Source organism: Adiantum capillus-veneris, chromosome 5, assembly GCF_014529385.1.
Source record: "Adiantum capillus-veneris isolate H3 chromosome 5, ASM1452938v2, whole genome shotgun sequence".
NCBI lineage: Eukaryota > Viridiplantae > Streptophyta > Polypodiopsida > Polypodiales > Pteridaceae > Adiantum > Adiantum capillus-veneris.
The window spans coordinates 1,931,456-1,948,475 of NC_140935.1; the positions used below are offsets into that span (position 1 = coordinate 1,931,456).

General features: G+C 40.4%; 2 protein-coding genes across 2 annotated transcripts in view; both read left to right on the top strand.

The window, feature by feature from the left end:
• LOC147456778 (uncharacterized) overlaps positions 1 to 17,020 on the top strand; it is a 67,083-nt gene that overhangs the window by 31,915 nt on the left and 18,148 nt on the right. The gene's annotated exons all lie outside the window — the stretch shown is intronic.
• LOC147456779 (uncharacterized) lies at positions 13,096 to 14,508 on the top strand. Its single transcript, XM_086511916.1, has 3 exons — positions 13,096 to 13,718; positions 13,802 to 13,927; positions 14,173 to 14,508. Exons 1-3 carry the CDS (start codon positions 13,581 to 13,583, stop codon positions 14,464 to 14,466), a joined length of 558 nt encoding a protein of 185 aa, XP_086368042.1. The 5' UTR covers positions 13,096 to 13,580; the 3' UTR covers positions 14,467 to 14,508.

Genomic DNA, 17,020 nt, shown 5'->3' on the forward strand with positions numbered 1-17,020 from the left:
CCAACACTATCTACACTGACAGTCAGAGCGCATTGGCAGTTGCGAGGAACCCAGTTTTTCATGCTCACACAAAGCACATTGAGGTGCATTACCACTATGTCAGGGAGAGGCTCTCAGCAGGAGAGATCAGCTTGGCTTATGTGCCAACACAGGACAACCTTGCAGATCTTTTCACAAAGGCATTGTCTCGTGAGAAGCTTGAAGCTTTCCGCAAAGCTTTGGGCTTACTCCCCTTTGTGAACTGATCCTGTCCTCAGGGCATGGCACTTCCCTTTACTCATGTGCCAGCTCTCATTCACCGCATCACTCCAGGGGGGATTTGTTACCATATACATGTGGTAGTGATGTGTGTGAACACACTAGGACCACCGGGGCATTTTTTCCCTCTTTAGGAGGTTTTTTCCCCCGGGCATTGTATATACGTCCATCACTCTAGGGCTACCTATCTTTCCATTGCACACTAAGTAACACACTCTCTATTGTGTGCCTTGAGCTTCCTTCGTCTTCTCCAAGTTGTGTGCGTTTCTCTGCAACCCTAATTCCAATAGTATAGTACATGTATGGTTGATGAGTGACTCTCAATGCTCCAAAATTGTGGTGATGAGAGTCGCAATAGAGATCTCACGCTATGGGTGGGAGAGGAAAGTGTGTAGGTCTAAGTCATGGCAAAAAATGTGAGAGAAGCAAGTTCGGATGTGACCAAAAGCTGAGCATTCTAGTAGTGTGTGTCACTCAGACTCTCGAACTTGCAGTGAGCATAATTTGCAAAATCAATTTGAATTTTCTCCATTGCCCCAAAACCCTATCTCACATCGAAAGGAGTGGGAGCTAAGTTGAATGATTGTGATAGTATATATCGTTGACAAGGGGAGGCTCAAGCATGTAAGTGTGAGTACAGTTTCCTCTTTCAACAAAGAACATGGTTTTGTAGTTGGGGGAAATATGGGTAGTGTAATGTATGAAGCATGACCCACCGGATTTCTCCCAAGCCATAATACATTGGCATTGTAGAAAAGCTTCATTCACTTGGGAGTCAATTGAAGCTTCATGTAGCAAATGTAATGTATCCCATTTCCCAAACCACTTCTTTATGCCTTGGATCCATCTCGTGCTCAAGATCTTGCTTTTATGTGTCTTTTGAACTTTTTGCTTGCATCCCATGCAATTGTAGGAAGTCAATGTGAGGGGTTTTGATGCATCTTTATCATGTAATCCACAACTCTTTCCATGCATGTAACCTCAATTGGAAGAGATCTCGACTCAAGAAGTAGGAGCATTTATGGTGCTTGTGTCTTAACTTAGAGAAAGTTTGTAAGAAAACACTTTTGGACATTCTCAAACTCTTTCCAAGTAGAATTTGAGATGCTCCTGCCCCACACTTCAACTCCATAAAGAAGAACCGGTTTCACCAATATGTCAAGTAAGTACTTCTTGAGAACCCAACACTTGATGTTTCCCGGATTACACATGTTGTCAAATGCATAATATGGTCTCTTTCTCACTTCCAAATGACACATAGAACATTCATGCCACTTGTGATTGGACGGAACCTCAAGGCCAAGGTACTTAAGGCTCTCAACGACTTCAAGTGTCTCATTGTTGTACACAATGTATGGCTTCTCCATATGGTTGGGTTTCACAAGCATAACATTTGTCTTGGATTCATTCACAATCAGCCCACTATGCAAGCAAAAGTTCTCGAGGACAACCATAAGCTTTTGTGCGTCCTCTAAAGTATGTGCTAGAAGCACTACATCATCCACATACAACAAAAGCATGATAACCGCATTGCAAATAGTGACCTCTTCAATGCCTTCTTCTTGCATAAAGTCAAGCACAATTTGTTCCAGTTGATTGATTTGCATTGTGTTCCTCTCTCTTTGCTCTTTCATTCAAGTGTAAGCATTGTCAATTTTGTTGAGGTTTGCAACTACACGTTAGTGAGCCTTCTCATCACATTTGAGTGCTTAAATCACTATTTTTTGACATTTTGATCATAGGAGAGTGTTCTTAGACCATAGGGAAACATATCAGGTTTGTTCTGTTGCAGTTTTCAAGACCTCCTTCATGATGAATTGTGATTCTGGTGCCTTGTTAAATTGCAACCAAACCTTGTAGGATAGTGCCCCTAGGTGTCCTAGACCTCTTCCTAAAGTTTTGTTGCATTTTGAGTCCGTTTGAGTGCCAAAATGGCGTGATGACCTAGAGCGGCGAGAAAGGACATATGCATATTTCCCTGATCATTGAGTCATTGATTTGTTTGTTGAGCTAGTGTGTTTTCTTGTTAGGTTCACTTCTTGATATTGACAACCTCAAAGAGTCTTCATGCCCCATTCGAGTCACTTCTTGGAGTATTCATGTTATGTTAGTGCCAGATAGCTATGCTACAACTGTCCGTCGTCGCCACTCGCTAACAAGACACCTGTTGTAATGCCCTTAGAAACAGGTGATAGCTTTGACTCAACCACTCTCTCCCAACTGTTCAAGGTGAAATCTAGAAAGTGTCCCGTTGGTTGTTTCCTCAAGCCGCGAACCTACAAGCATTACTTGTTGTGATAGCATTTTGTACTTGCTTCTGGCTTAATATGAAATACCATCCCATTTTGATAAGGCAATGTGTTTGGTGTCATGTCACTCTACTCTTGAAAGATGTCAATGTGTTTGTAAGCTTTTATGTCCTAGTGTCAAAAATTGGTAAACTTTTATGGGCCTAATGTCCAACTTTGCTATTGCAAAAAGGTTGTGTTCTTCTACTCATATAGTTTAGTGGTACTACAGCCAGGGATAGTTGCTGGCTAAATGAAGTACAATCGGATACATCAATGCCGGCAGATGAAATAGAGAGCAATATGTGCCTTGTTATTTTGGATGTCAATGGAGTGCTACTGAAGGATTGTGTTGAAGAACCCAAAGATTTAGGGAATATACCATTCCCAAGAGGATGTAGGTCCCGAGGTGTGCAAGTCTCCCAATACAAATATTGTGTGGCCAGACCTGATGCGGAGGACTTCATCATCAACTTGAGGAAGCGATGCTATATGATGCTTTGGTCATGTAGCCAAAGGAAGAATCTGATGACCATAATGAATGCTTGCTTCCCTAAATTGATGAAGATGAAAGACCTCTTTTTAGGTATTTATCCCTTAACTTTCAAATTGGCTTTATTGATTTTGGTACTATGTCGCACTTTGCTACTGATTTGTACACATTTTGGTACTATACAATACTTTGGTACTTTTGGTATTGTTTACTATTGTGTACTGAATTTGATATTATTTGTGTCTTTGGTTTTATGGTTCTATGGTATTTTGGTACTATGTTTGGTACTGTGTATACAATTTCCTACTGTTTTGTACTTTGGTTCTTTACTCATTTAGTACCGTGTGTTTGTTGCTTTGGTACTCTTATTTGTATAGTTGTTCTAATTGCTTAGTTTCTCTATCACGGATACTTTTGACCAGTCTCAATGTGAGATATGGGCTCCCAGACTCAGAGACGTGCCATCAATTTTGGAGGAGTTTTGTGACAAGCCTATTTTTCTAAAGCTCCTAAGAAGAGTGTGGCACAAGCATCCACACTTCAATGAAGCAAACATCCTCCTTGTGGACAACACAAGATACAAGTCGTGGAAGAATGATTATGACTCGTGCTGCTGCATTCGGTCATACATGCCAAAATATTATGACCCAAAGACCCAAAAATCCAAAGTATTTTATGGAGGTCATTTTTTCATGGATCTATGGGTGGCTAGAGGTGAAGTTCCCCACTGCTTACAACCATTGCACACACTTGTTTGATGTCAAGGATGAAATTTCCTTGTACGTGCCAGCTACTTTGTATATTTGGAGGGATATTCGTACTGCTTTGACCCCCCTGATGTGTAAAGGATTGTGTAAGCTTGAACATTGCCTATGGCATTTTCATGAAAATTATGAAAATTATCATTGCACGTGTATCTTGGTCCCTGAAAAATTTTACTAGTGCACTTTATCTTTTTGTATACGTGCTTTTTCTTGCTACTGCTTTGGTACTTTTTTGCTACTACTTGGTGACAAGCGTGAGTTTGAAGTTAGTGACAAGTGAAACTTGCTAGGTTAGTAGTTCCTCTTTAAGACTGGATGACATGAGGGAAGAGGACAACATGAAGCTAGGGGAGAGAGATAATGAGAGCAAGGGAGGGGAGGATGAGAAAGAAAGAGGAAGGGGATAATTTCGCAGAGTACCAGAAAGGGTTCTTATTACACAATAAGAATGGGCTTTATAACTCTGTCTGCATAAGAACTGTACATAGCAGTCAGGTAAAACCATTTAGCACAGTACCAAGATTTGATACTACAGTACCAAAATTGGTGGCATATTACCACCAAAGATTTTTATTGTATAACACAATAGTAATTGAATGATTGTAAAGGTAGTAGATAGTACCAAAGGTGGGTAGTGTAGAGTATCAAATTAGGTACTACATTACTATAGAGTATCAAATTTGGTATGGTAACATAGAGTATCAAATTTGGTACTACAACAATTAGTTGAACACAAAAAAACACAGTACCAAAATTTAGTGCTACTTTTCCCTTAACCTAGGCATAGTACAAATCCTCAACTAGAATTTTACCTTTTATGATCTTGTTATTCCAAAGGTCCTTCACTACGCTCAGTGCCTGGTACATGTTTTTTGTTCACTTTAGAATGCAGAAGTATTCTTTCTCCTCGGTTGCCTACACTGCAAAGTCATCCCCAATGGACAGTAATTGGCTCAGCACCTCATTGTCTCCTACATACATAGGCATGCTTAAATCTTGACTCATTTGGGAGGAAAACAAGTAACTATAGTTTTGCTCATTATCTTCATCCTCATCACTATCTGCTTGTACCGACTCTACCAATGGCTTGATGGAGACATATTTCCATTCTTCAATGTGCTACTTCTTATTGTCTCTTATCCATTGCCCATTCACACGTGGATCACAAGAGCATGACAACGTCTAAAAACGCACATTGCATGGATTATGCATTGAGTAGCCATCAACACAATGGAATAAGCAAGAGCTTGCAATTGGTTACAGTCCCATAGTGGAGAATGTAGCACGTCATTTGATAAAACCAACCAAAACACCCTCTTTGTGCTGACACTCCTACCTTCCCTTGTTGGCTGAAACCTCGCTTGCAAAAGATTGACCACATCAGCCGCACACTTCATCTGCCAGCCATTGGGTTTTATCTCTTCATGTGTAAGAGTTCTCTTGATAATAGCACCCATACCGTCATGCTCTGTGTTTCAATGTCCTAAAGCGGAGAAGTTATGCATCATATGCAATCCTGTCAACTGGTAATACCTGGCTACAAAATAGTATGGTCGTCGTGCCTTGAATTACGAAGAGGCACCATCTGACGATACCCAATGATATTGCAAACTGTTTCCTTGTTGTTTCATCCAATTGTCATGCATCATTTTACAATGCTAAACAAAGAGCATGTCATCGAGCTTATCATCCGATATGTAAAAATGCGTAGTCTTCTCAACACCTCCTACTGAATTCCTGATATAAGAGATGTGCATCAGTATTGTTACCTGTGTTGACCACCAATGCATGGACTAGACCTTTTTCTGCACTTTAAAGTTGTAATTCTCTGCAAAATCAACAACAAAAGCCACAACGTCTCTCGGAAACTTAAGCAAGGAGTCTTTAAACTGTTGGGCCTGCCATCGAAACACAAAGTTATGCTTGATGAAGCTTTTGAGATGATTTGAAATTTTCTTCTTCTCTTTTCCTTCGGCTTTAACCTGTCCAATACCCACATCCTTAAACAATCACCTCCCTACTATTTGTTGCAATCTCGTCTGGGCAGAATGACAACTTTCTTACATCACATCTAGGGCACTCTCCAAGTAAGCATCTCTTTGCATGATATTCATGATCCATAGGACGAGAGGACAATATGGAATCCAACAAGATATTTATGTGTTGAAAAACTGCTTGATTTGCAGAGAACTGACCTACGGCACTATGTGTACCACAAATGGAGCATATGGACATGGATGTTCTTTTCCGTGATGCCCAAAATTGTTCTGGTGCATTTGATTGAAAGCATTCTTGAAGTATACCATCTTGATATGGTAAACACAACAGTAAGTATAACGCTCTTTTAATTTTTGGACAAAGAATGGTTTGAGTGTCTCAAAGGACCTAAGTGACAACTTCACCACAAGATATGTGCTCGTGAATCTTTTGTAGAGCTCCACTTGTGAACAAAAAATAATCCACATTAGAGCTCATAATATTACAAAAAGAAGAGTAAAGCACCAAAGCACTTTACAGTACCAAATGGTATTGTAAAAAACCAACTCCTTTTAAAATACCAAAGTTGGCACTGTACTGCCAGAAATTAGACTATATTACCAAATTGGGTGTAGAAAAGCACCAAATTTGATTCTATGTGACTTATGCAAGTCCTCTAAAATCAAATACTCTGTTTTTTGAACTATAGTACCTACAGTGAGACTGGTGCCCAAAAGAATTAAATTGAACATTATGCTACTTAAAAGTACCAAATTTGATACTATGGATCCCCTATATTGTACCCAGTTTCATACTTTTCTGTAAACTCCATAGTACAAATTGGATCCCTAATACCAAGATGAATTTTTTGGGTAGAGAAATGTGCGAATGTTGGTACTATGTATCCGGTTTGGTACTTTGCAGGATACTTTGAAGGCACCAAATCTGTTTCCAAACCCAGTTTGGTATTATACTACCAAGTGTGAGTGATGACCAAAAGTACCAAATTGAGATTATTATATGCATGCAAACTCAAAGCACCCTGCATAGTACCAAACTGGGTGCATTTCCTTACACTTCATAGTGCCAAATTGAATTTATAGCACCAAAAAAGTGCCAATGCAATTCAGTAGTACTAAACGGGGTACTTTCCATTTTCCAAGAAGCAAAAAAATTGGTGTTATCCATCTTGTTTGGTACTTTGCACGTGGAAAGTCAAGGGCGAAGGTGGTAGGGCCTCGATCATAGAAGGCGATTTCTCGTTGGTGAGGGCTGACTTCACATGTAAGGTGAAGAGATACTTCACACAAGCAAAGCAGAGAAGGCTGAAATCAAGGGATGGTGGTACAAAATTGGTTGTCCTTGACACGGCCACCCATGCTTGGTGGGTTCCTGAGTAGAACAAGAATAAAGTAAAAGAGGGAAAAACGGAATTAAAGGAAAAAAATCAAATGCAAAATTCTCAGAGATTTATTACTTTAGTCTTATTTTTTGAAACGTCACGCAACAGATCGACATGGGTGGGATTCAAATTTCGTCGTGCTCTCTCTCTCTCTCTCTCTCCATGGCAGCTAAGGCGAGTAGCATATCTACAACGACAATGTTGGAAGCTTAGCACGATCCCTCTAGCAATCTCGAGTCAGGGATACCTGCATTTACAGAGGGTACTATAATGGGAGCCATGAGCTTTCACGAACCAGTCAGCAACCAAGAGTTTTTGTGGGGCTATTGTTGCAAAAGAAACGTGAGAAACGACGCAAAGAGCGCAACCCTGCTAAGACAACTAAACTTTCTACAACCAAGTCAAGGAACAATATATGCAAAGCCATTGCTAGATGTTGGCATCGGCAGACCCAAGGACTAACAACAGTACAAGAACAGGAAATTCTAGACCAGCTCAAGCATCATCATCCATTTTCCAAGTTGAGGAGTTTGGATGCGCAATCGAGTCTTCTTTCCGGCGTTCGCAACTTATTTACTCAGCTGAAAGTACCCCACTCTTCAAGTGAGCTTTTTGTGAAGAGAACCTCTTTGACGATGGTAATGAACAATGGCAATCAGAGACAACGTCAATGAACCAGTTCAAAATTGTTGTTGTCTTGGGTGTTCATTGATGAAATATAGTGGGAGCAAGGAGTTGACTGGAAAGGAAAGATGAGGATGAAGTGTTGCCACTTACTGCTGACACAAAAAATTGCCTCTGCATACAAGTATCACAAGTGAAACTAGAGATTTGGTGACGGCTTTCTAGAAATCCGAGACGAGTCTCACCTAGCAAAAAGGATATTTGCAAGCAAAATATCGAGGCAAAATGTTTCATCAAACATCCCATACATCTTCTAGATGACCCTCAGGTAATGTATTTTTTCTACAATGCAATTTCGGTGGCCTTGGATTCAATTGGATTAGTACTCACAAAATTTGTAGTTTTTAGGTGGCATTCAGGTTTGGCTGTACAATGCCAAATTGGTAGTTTCTTTGCTAACAATCACTCTAGGCCAAACAAGCAATATTAGTTTGGTATTTTTTGTGCAACAATCACTGTAGGTACCATTTCCCAGCTCCATAGTACCAATTTGGTGCTTTTTTGGATTTTGCATTGTTCCCAAGAGGATTCACAATACAATTTTTTGGCTGCATGCCCGAATGTATGGATGCACATTCTCAATTTGGTACTTTTGATTTCCACCCAAACTTGGTAGTGTAATACCGAATCAGGTTTTGGAAACAAATTTGGTGCCTTCAGTATATCCTGCAAAGTACTGAACTAGAGAGATTGTACCAATTTTCAATATCTAGAAAAGATCCCAATTTAGTACTCTAGATCCGTTTTTTAATTATGCAATATATTAAAAAGTACCCAATTTGGCACTATGCAGGTTACTTCAGGTGTGTCTGCATACTACTTAAAGGGATCCACAATACCAATTTGATACTTTTGGGAGCTTCTTACACTCAAATGTATAGTACCAAATTGGATTTTTGGTGCTCCCCTTTTGAATCTCCAGCCTTTTTAGTACCTTTTCAAATGGGAAACCACTCTTCCAACGAGTCTTCTTTGCTTCTCGATTCCTTGGGGTCGAAAACCCCTCTATAGAAGGTAGGTTTAACACTAGAATGGTAACCTAACAGGACATAAAAGTGTCCTTTCAGGGTTTTGGGAAAAAATTCCAAAACCATAGTAGATCCACTCATTTTGAAAAATCCTTTCATGAGATTATAGTTCAATAACTACTACATATGGAAAAAATGATAAACTTGTAATTTTTCTCATCCCTTGGTCACTACAAGCCTCCAAAGTTGATGGACCAGTGCATTTTGCCCAAAACAGCAATTTCTTACGGTTGATTGCATATAAATAAGAGTGGAGATTTTTGTAGGACATGAGATAAAATGCCCCATTAACTTCAATGGGTTGGTGACCAAAACATATGGTTTCTTTTACCTCACTAATTTTTTTTGGGAAAAAAAAAAGGTAGAAAAAAGTTGCATTTTTGCCATTCTGCGGACCTATCATCAAAGTTTCTATAGTCACGCTCAATACAGATACTATATACATGTTTTCTTAGTTCCCTTTGGGCCTCTGGATTCAAAAGGAGCCATGGAGCATGTCAAAAGGATAATGGATCTTTTACAATTGGAACCTTGGGGGCAATGATAAAGTGCTAAATACAGCAAACATGAAAAAACTGGGTTTAGCATTATGACCTCTAGAAACCCATAGAAACTACTCAATATCTAACCAAGTTTGTAGTCTATGATTAGATATGGTTACTACCTACAAAATACACACAATTGGCCTAAGAAACTAGCAATATTGAGAAAGTTATACTTGCTACTCTAAAATGTATCGTATTCTTCAGCAATCAAAAAACTCAACCATCATCATATACTATGCTATATAGCATATTAGGTCCCCCAAAACTCAAGGAAGATTAGCTTTATGTTATACATTACACTTACACAATCAAAATTGAATTTGGATATCAAGAAAGCCACCAAAAAAATCATAAAAGTGCTAATTTTGGCCAAAAAATAGGATTATGCAATTCTTGTAAATTGATCATAACTTTTAATTTTAACACTTAGCTCTCCCTACAAGCATCAAAACATGTTGAGAACTATGAAGGCCTAACCTCTATCCATCTAAACCTCACAAACATGAAGTTTAGAGTGGTATAGTTGCCAAAAATTGAAAAAAAAAAAAAAAAACAGGACCCGTTTTTTCACACAGTTTAGGTTCAAAAATGTTGTGCAAGAGTAAGGTTAATGGTGAGATCGACACTCAAAAAAAAATGCTAAGTTTTTTTCAGCTCATAAAGCAACTTTCTGGATATATAGCACCTAGAAATTCATTTTCATACTCTTCAAATAATTCAAGCAAAATGGTTACTTAACAGGGACACAAAAGTGTCCAAGGACATAAAAGTGTCCTGTTACAATTCTAGCGTTAAGCCCGTGGGAATGAGCGCTTGAAGAAGGGGGTCAACCCTTTGTGAGATTTGGGCAAGAGAGCATGGAAAATGGGGACTCGAAAATAACAAAACGGCTTTGAAGAATGTTGGCCGCATTCGGGTGAAGCCTACATAGGAATCGGGGCTTGCTGATCCGTCATTGCTTTCAACCAAATTTAATTACAATGCTTGGCATTCATCCACATTCCCCATGCTAAAAATAGGCGATGCGCGTTGAACCTATGACCAATTTGCTACCTTAAGGACTTAATGCCTTAAACCACTCCACCCACCTCCTTTGCACGTGGAGAGAAGACAAATAAATCTCTTTTAAACTCAAATTCACATAGGAAAAACACTCTATCCCCACCAAATTGCAGAGGTTATTTGAGAAGCCAACGACAACCAATATAAATGGAGAGATTGATAGCTTAGATGAAAGCTCTACTTGTAGGGTTTCTCCACACACCAATAATGGTGCAAGGTGATGCCACAACAAAGAGTAATGGCAAGCACAAAATGATGAAAAGTACATTAATTATTCTACTAAGAAGGTCCGAATGCTCCATTAATCACAAATCCCTTAATCAACAAGAGTAGTGGCTCATTGGTATTTCCAAGAGCATACCCAATTTTAATTAAGATCACTAGTGTTCCGGGAACTTAACCTAGAAAGAGAGATACGGATCTAATTGGTGAGATTAGGAAATACTAATCCCTTCATGGCTTTGATACCACTTGTAGATTTTAGGGAGGATGGATAAGCGAACCATTCATGGTGTTAACATGATAATGTTGATGGTAATTAAACAATAGAGATAGACTAAAATATAGACTCAAAACTAAATTGATTGAGTCAACTAGAAAGTGTGTACAAAGAGCTCATTATATACAGTTGGCTAAGACATCTCATGTGGCATCACTGATGACATCATACAAAGGCTCCAAATCAGCCCATCCAACTTGCAAACTCATGGGTGACCTTTGAAGCCACTTTAGGAGTCCATTAACTAACTCTAAGTAAGTCCACACCCTCTAGTAATAACTCCCATGGGTACCCACACCCTTGAGTACCTTTTCCACATGCTAACACATGGTTATGTGCCACCAATGCATCCCAATAGGATAGAGGAGATACACACCAACATAAGACGAAGCTCACAATTCCCAACAACAACAACAACAACAACAACACACACACACTCTCTCTCTCTCTCTCTCTCTCTCTCTCTCTCTCTCTCTCTCTCTCTCTCCATAGGATGGGTCACACACTCATCAATATGAAAAGGTAAACTATTAATCACTAACAGCCTCATGTGGCATGGGATGCGAGCAGCCTGACATGACGTGGGATGTTCACTGTCCAATTTTCACCAGAAACCTCTTGTGTAATCATCAAACTCAGCAACCTGCTCTCCCCAACCCCAAAAATCTTCGTCAATAGCTATCTTACCAATAGTAGACCTTTGTGCCAACAACTACATTGCCAAGAGAAGCCCTCTTTGGCAATAACTTTCCCCAATAGCCCCTAGCTAGCAATTTCATGATGCATCTAGAAAGGCCCACACTTCTCACAACACGCCTAGAAAGGCTTTGCCTTGGAGCCTGCCAAACAACAATAAATTTGCCGCCGCCTTTGAGATTGCTAGAGTCCAATCACACTTACAAGATGTTCACCAACCACATGGAATGGCATGCAATCATGTGTGTGTGTGTGTGTGTGTTTGAAAGAGAGAGAGAGAGAGAGAGAGAGAGAGAGAGAGAGAGAGAGAGGAGATTTTCTTTAATTCTTCATTTTCCAAAATGGAGCCTCCTTACATTGGCATTATTAATGTTTAATTATTTTGTCAGGATTAAAGCCTCACGTAAGATGCATTGATTTTAAAGATAAACTAACATTACGAGGATGTGGTTGTTGCTTGTTAACTTACTACTTCCTCACAAAATCATAATGCTAACTATTCAATGTAGACTATCTACATTACAAATACTGTATTTAGACTTCTATATTAACTTTCTTATAGATTTTATAATCACCACGTTTATTAGTACCCCGTGTCTATGAAAGCGCATGTCTCTTTGTGTGATTCTTGAAGTTCTTAGTTAATCCATCTACTACCTTCAAAGCATGGGATATTTAGATTTCAATATAGACTCATAAGTAATCTATAAAATTGTAAAAGGGGGAGGGCTCTTCCCCCCCCCCCCCCCCCCAAAAAAAAAAAAAAAAAAAACCATGTTAACCCAGCAGTGTCCCCTACGCCTCCGGGCATGTAGCGACGAACACACACACACACACACACACACAGAGAGAGAGGGAGGGAGGGAGGCAAACTAGTCTTTATAAACGTTGACTAGTTATTGCTTTTTTATTAAATTGAATGTGACAATCACCCCCCATCACCACGTTCATAAATATCCCATGTCTATGAAAGAGTCCGTCTCTTTTTGTGATTCTTGAAATTCTTAGTTAGTTTATCCACTACCTAAAAGCATCGGATATTTATATTTCAATAATACACATAAGTTTTAATAATATTCAGAAACTTTGTCTATGTAATCAACCACTTGAAACCAATTACAAATTAGTATGGCAAAAAACAATATCTTTTTTTGCCAAACCAAAAAAAAAATCCATAGAAAAAAAAGGCATAGTTCTATAGTCTTTGATCTCTTAGAAGGACAAAAAATGGTAAAATCTTGAAATTCAACTCAAAGAAAAACTTTGGCAACATACAGGTGGAGGATATTGAGGAGTTCATGCCTCTCTCCCCATGATCTCTACACTTTAAGTGCTACTCTAGAATGTGAAGGTCATTAGAATGAGAGAGAAGCAAGAAAAACTTTGGCAATGCATGAAGGGGAGAACATATATAAATTGTTAATGTTTACAAAAACACCACCTTGATGCCTCAATGCCAAGATGGTTTTAATGGAGTGATGATAGAGATCCACAAGGATCTGGGGCCAAAAACACCCGTCCGAGAGGGCCCTAGGGTTGTCCATGGCTATATCTCACATGAGCATGGAGGAGATGGAATCTGGGTTAGATCTCGGGGAAAGTAAACTTAGGAAAAGGGCCAATTCGGCCTAATACATTAGGCTATGTGAGTGTTGCTTAAAAAACACTCAAATGCATTGAGCAATGCGCATTTAGAAAATGAGCGCAGGCGACTTTCGAACCAACTTGCCATTGCTCTACGAGCCAATTGTTGAGAAGAGAGCTTCCAACTTCCGAGTAGCTTTGTGTGTGTGTGTTTCTGTGTGTGTGTGTGTGTAGCTATGAATCGAATGTCCACATTGGGCTGGCAGCAGATCTAACCTTCAGATCAAGAGTGGGCCGCTAATGGAGTGGTTAAGCAATGATCAGGAAGGCACATTGAGCAGGTCGGGAGGCAGCGACTGGGATAAGAAGCTCCTAAGAACTCTGTTCCTGGTAAATTTGCAGGCATCATGGAGAAAGCTGATGAAGCCCTGCTGCCAGGTGTGTATCGCGAGGTGGGAGTAAGCTTGCATGCCAGTCCTGCCAAGCTTGGGAGCCTCACTCTACTTCGCTCCATTGTGCAGATGGTCTGCTTCCCTTTGGCTGCCTATTTTTCTGTTCATCACAATCGCGTTAACGTCATTGCTCTTGGTGCCATGCTCTGGGCCATTGCTACTTTTTTCGTCGGGGTTTCTTCCACCTTTGTAGAGGTGAGTCTTATTTTTTGTGTCTCCCGCTGAGTGCCTTGGTGCAGAGCATTTGAAGCGTTAAGACTAGGTTTTCTCGGTCATTTAGGAAGGCAGAGAACTCCATTCTTCATTACAGACTTTTGCCTCTTTGCAGGGTCTGGCTCTACGAGAATAACTGCCTAGTAGGGTGCTATCCCGTTATAAATGGTGATTATGGCTGTCTGTCAGTTTGAAATAGCATAATGTTTCTTCTTTGTATTGGCAAGGTAGCGGTATCAAGGGCACTGAATGGAGTTGGGCTTGCCATGGTCATTCCTGCCATTCAATCCTTGGTTGCAGATGTTGCCCACCCTGAAAAACGAGGCTTGGCTTTTGGTTGGCTTCATTTCACTGGAAACCTTGGAAGAGTCTTTGGCGTTGTATTTGCTGTGCTCTTGGCAGGCTGTGCTCTTGGCGTGCTTCGTTTCACATTCTTGCAGCTTCAAGTGTATTGGTTGCCCTTTTTAGTCTATCGATTAGCTATTGATCCGCGAAGGCCAACAGGAAGCATTATTCTCTAGTGCAATCAAATTTTTGGCCCATGAAAATTTGTTTCCTTGTCAGTAACTTGTCATTGAGATTGATAGGGAGAGAAGGCTGTGTCCGACCAGGTTTGTGATAGACGTACCTTTTCCAATGATATGAGCGATATATGTGTCCACCTGGTAGGCGGGCATGAGGAAGGACCTCTGTTCGAAGGTCATTTGGGGTCAGAGTAGCCAGTAGCCATATTTTAATTTATGCCTGATGTGGCATATTTTTTCTAGGGTGCCCCAAGAAACCCCAATCACCTCTATCATAAGCTTTGTGTGTGTGTGTGTGTGTGAGAGAGAGAGAAAAAACAAAGCTTACATTCTATTACTTGACCCCCTTGGAGAGCCCAAAAATGGTGCCTAACCCAAGGGCGCTCCAAGGGGGTCAAGGAAGTAAAAATTGTTACATTACATGCTCGCAGGAATTTACAAGGCCAATGGCCCAATTATAGAAAAATGGAAATACTAAAAACATGCCATGAGAAAAAACCCCTCTTGCCCTCACAACTATTGAAGTGAGAGAGGATAAAAATAGGCACCACCAGATCGTTGTGAACAGTAAAACGATGTAGGAAGATATAAGCGGGACTCGAGAAGCCCATGACAACATCAAGGATGCCTTGAGAAGCAACCATTGCATAGGAGGTTGAAGGATGAGTCGGAAGAGGGTAACTAAAATTGTTGATAGCTGGCTGCAAAACCGCAGTAGATCTGAGGCGCTTAGTTGGCTGCAAACGCAGTGGATGATGGAGCAGATGATGAATAGCAAAAGGAGCACTTGATGCGGCAAGAGAATGCCCAAAAAGAGGCTCGATAGGCTGCCAAAATGTCCATGCTGCAGCAAGGAACTTGGATTAGCATATGTGTGGCCTTTTCAGTGAGGAACTCGGCCAAAAACACCAAAACATTGGCTGTTGAGCTGACTCTTGCGATGTGGAGCAAAAATGCCAAGGGCACTACAGGAGGTAGAAAACGCTTGGTGATCTGTAACTTGTGCTGGAAAACTGATGAAAAAACACTAGCCCTTGTGTTTCTTTTATACCGACTTTTTGATGCCAAGTCGGGAAATGTGCAAATGTGAGCACATGTGAGTTTCCGGCTGTAGAATGGCCATAACTCATTGATTTGTGAACCATTTGGCGAAAGAGTTGGAGCGACATGTTCCACTAGCCTAGTCCCACATACACATCATGCCAGATGCCTACCAAAGTGTAATAACATCTGTCAAAACGAGTGTACAAACCTTTTTTTTTGTAAAACAAGAAAATTATCATTTTATTATTAAATAAATTGTCAATAAGGCTACAACCGGCCTCTGCTAGAGAAGGCTATATCAAACCTAGGAGACCACCAAGGGACCAACAATGTTGGGCAACGTTCCAGCGCGCTCTAGGCAGAACATTGACAAGGATATCGTTTTAAAATGCTGTTGCTACGCTAGATCTTGTTGTTGTCGTCAAGGCCACCACCGCTTTGAGGTTACATTCTAAAATGTTGTGTGTAGAGAGCTCTTTGATGCCTCCTTGCTCTGTGCCACAACAAACGACGACATTTCAAAATGCCATAGTGCGGTCAACTCCTGGCGCTCTAATACCACTATTAGAGAAACAAGGCTAGGGAGGGTATAGGCGGTGGGAACACTACAAGACGTTGTGTGCTTTTGTGACGCTGTTAGCGACGGAAATACACTGGGTTTTTATAACCCCCGGCGTCGCTAAAACCGTCGCTAATAGCGTCGCTACGAGAGCGTCGCTATATGCGTCGCTATAAGCGTCGCTATATAGAGACGCTCATAGCGACGGTCATAGCGACGGTTATAGCGACGTTTACACAGAAGTCTATAGCGACGCTTATAGCGACGCTCCAGAGCCATAAATAGCGACGGTTATAGCGACGCCCGAGAGAATTTTTTTTTGGTGACAGGGCATTGAATGCCCTGCCACCCATCAACCATATTGTACTTGATTCACTTTTTTAAAAAAGTGCAAGGGTAGATAATAGACCCAAAATAGTCACCCACAAGACGCATTGTTTGCAAAATTGACAAGCGTAAAATTGACAATTGTACACATCATAGGCAAAATGAATTGATTGGCAAATGTAATAATGACAATTGTAAAACATCATAGGCATAAAGGATTGATTGGCAAAATGAACTGCGGTGACAAATGTAATAATATACATGGTTCAAAAAGACGTATAAAATCCGTCTCATGATACATAAGCTATGAGAAACCCTAAACTAATGCTATCTAGCTACGGCTAAACTGATGTCGTCTAGTCAGACGTCTCATCGCGTCCAAGTGGCGTATCTGTCGGATTCTGCAAAAAAAGACAATAAGACAGCTTTCAGTAAGTATAAACATATAACGACATTTATAAAACAATACAAAAAATAGAAAAGAGTAAACCCTAATACTAACCATGCCGCTGCGAGAACTGAGAATGTCCATCAGGGCGTTTAAGCCCTTCCTGCCTGCGTACTCACGCTCGTACGGTGTGGGATCACGTCCTGTCATCGACCACTGTCAAAACATACAAA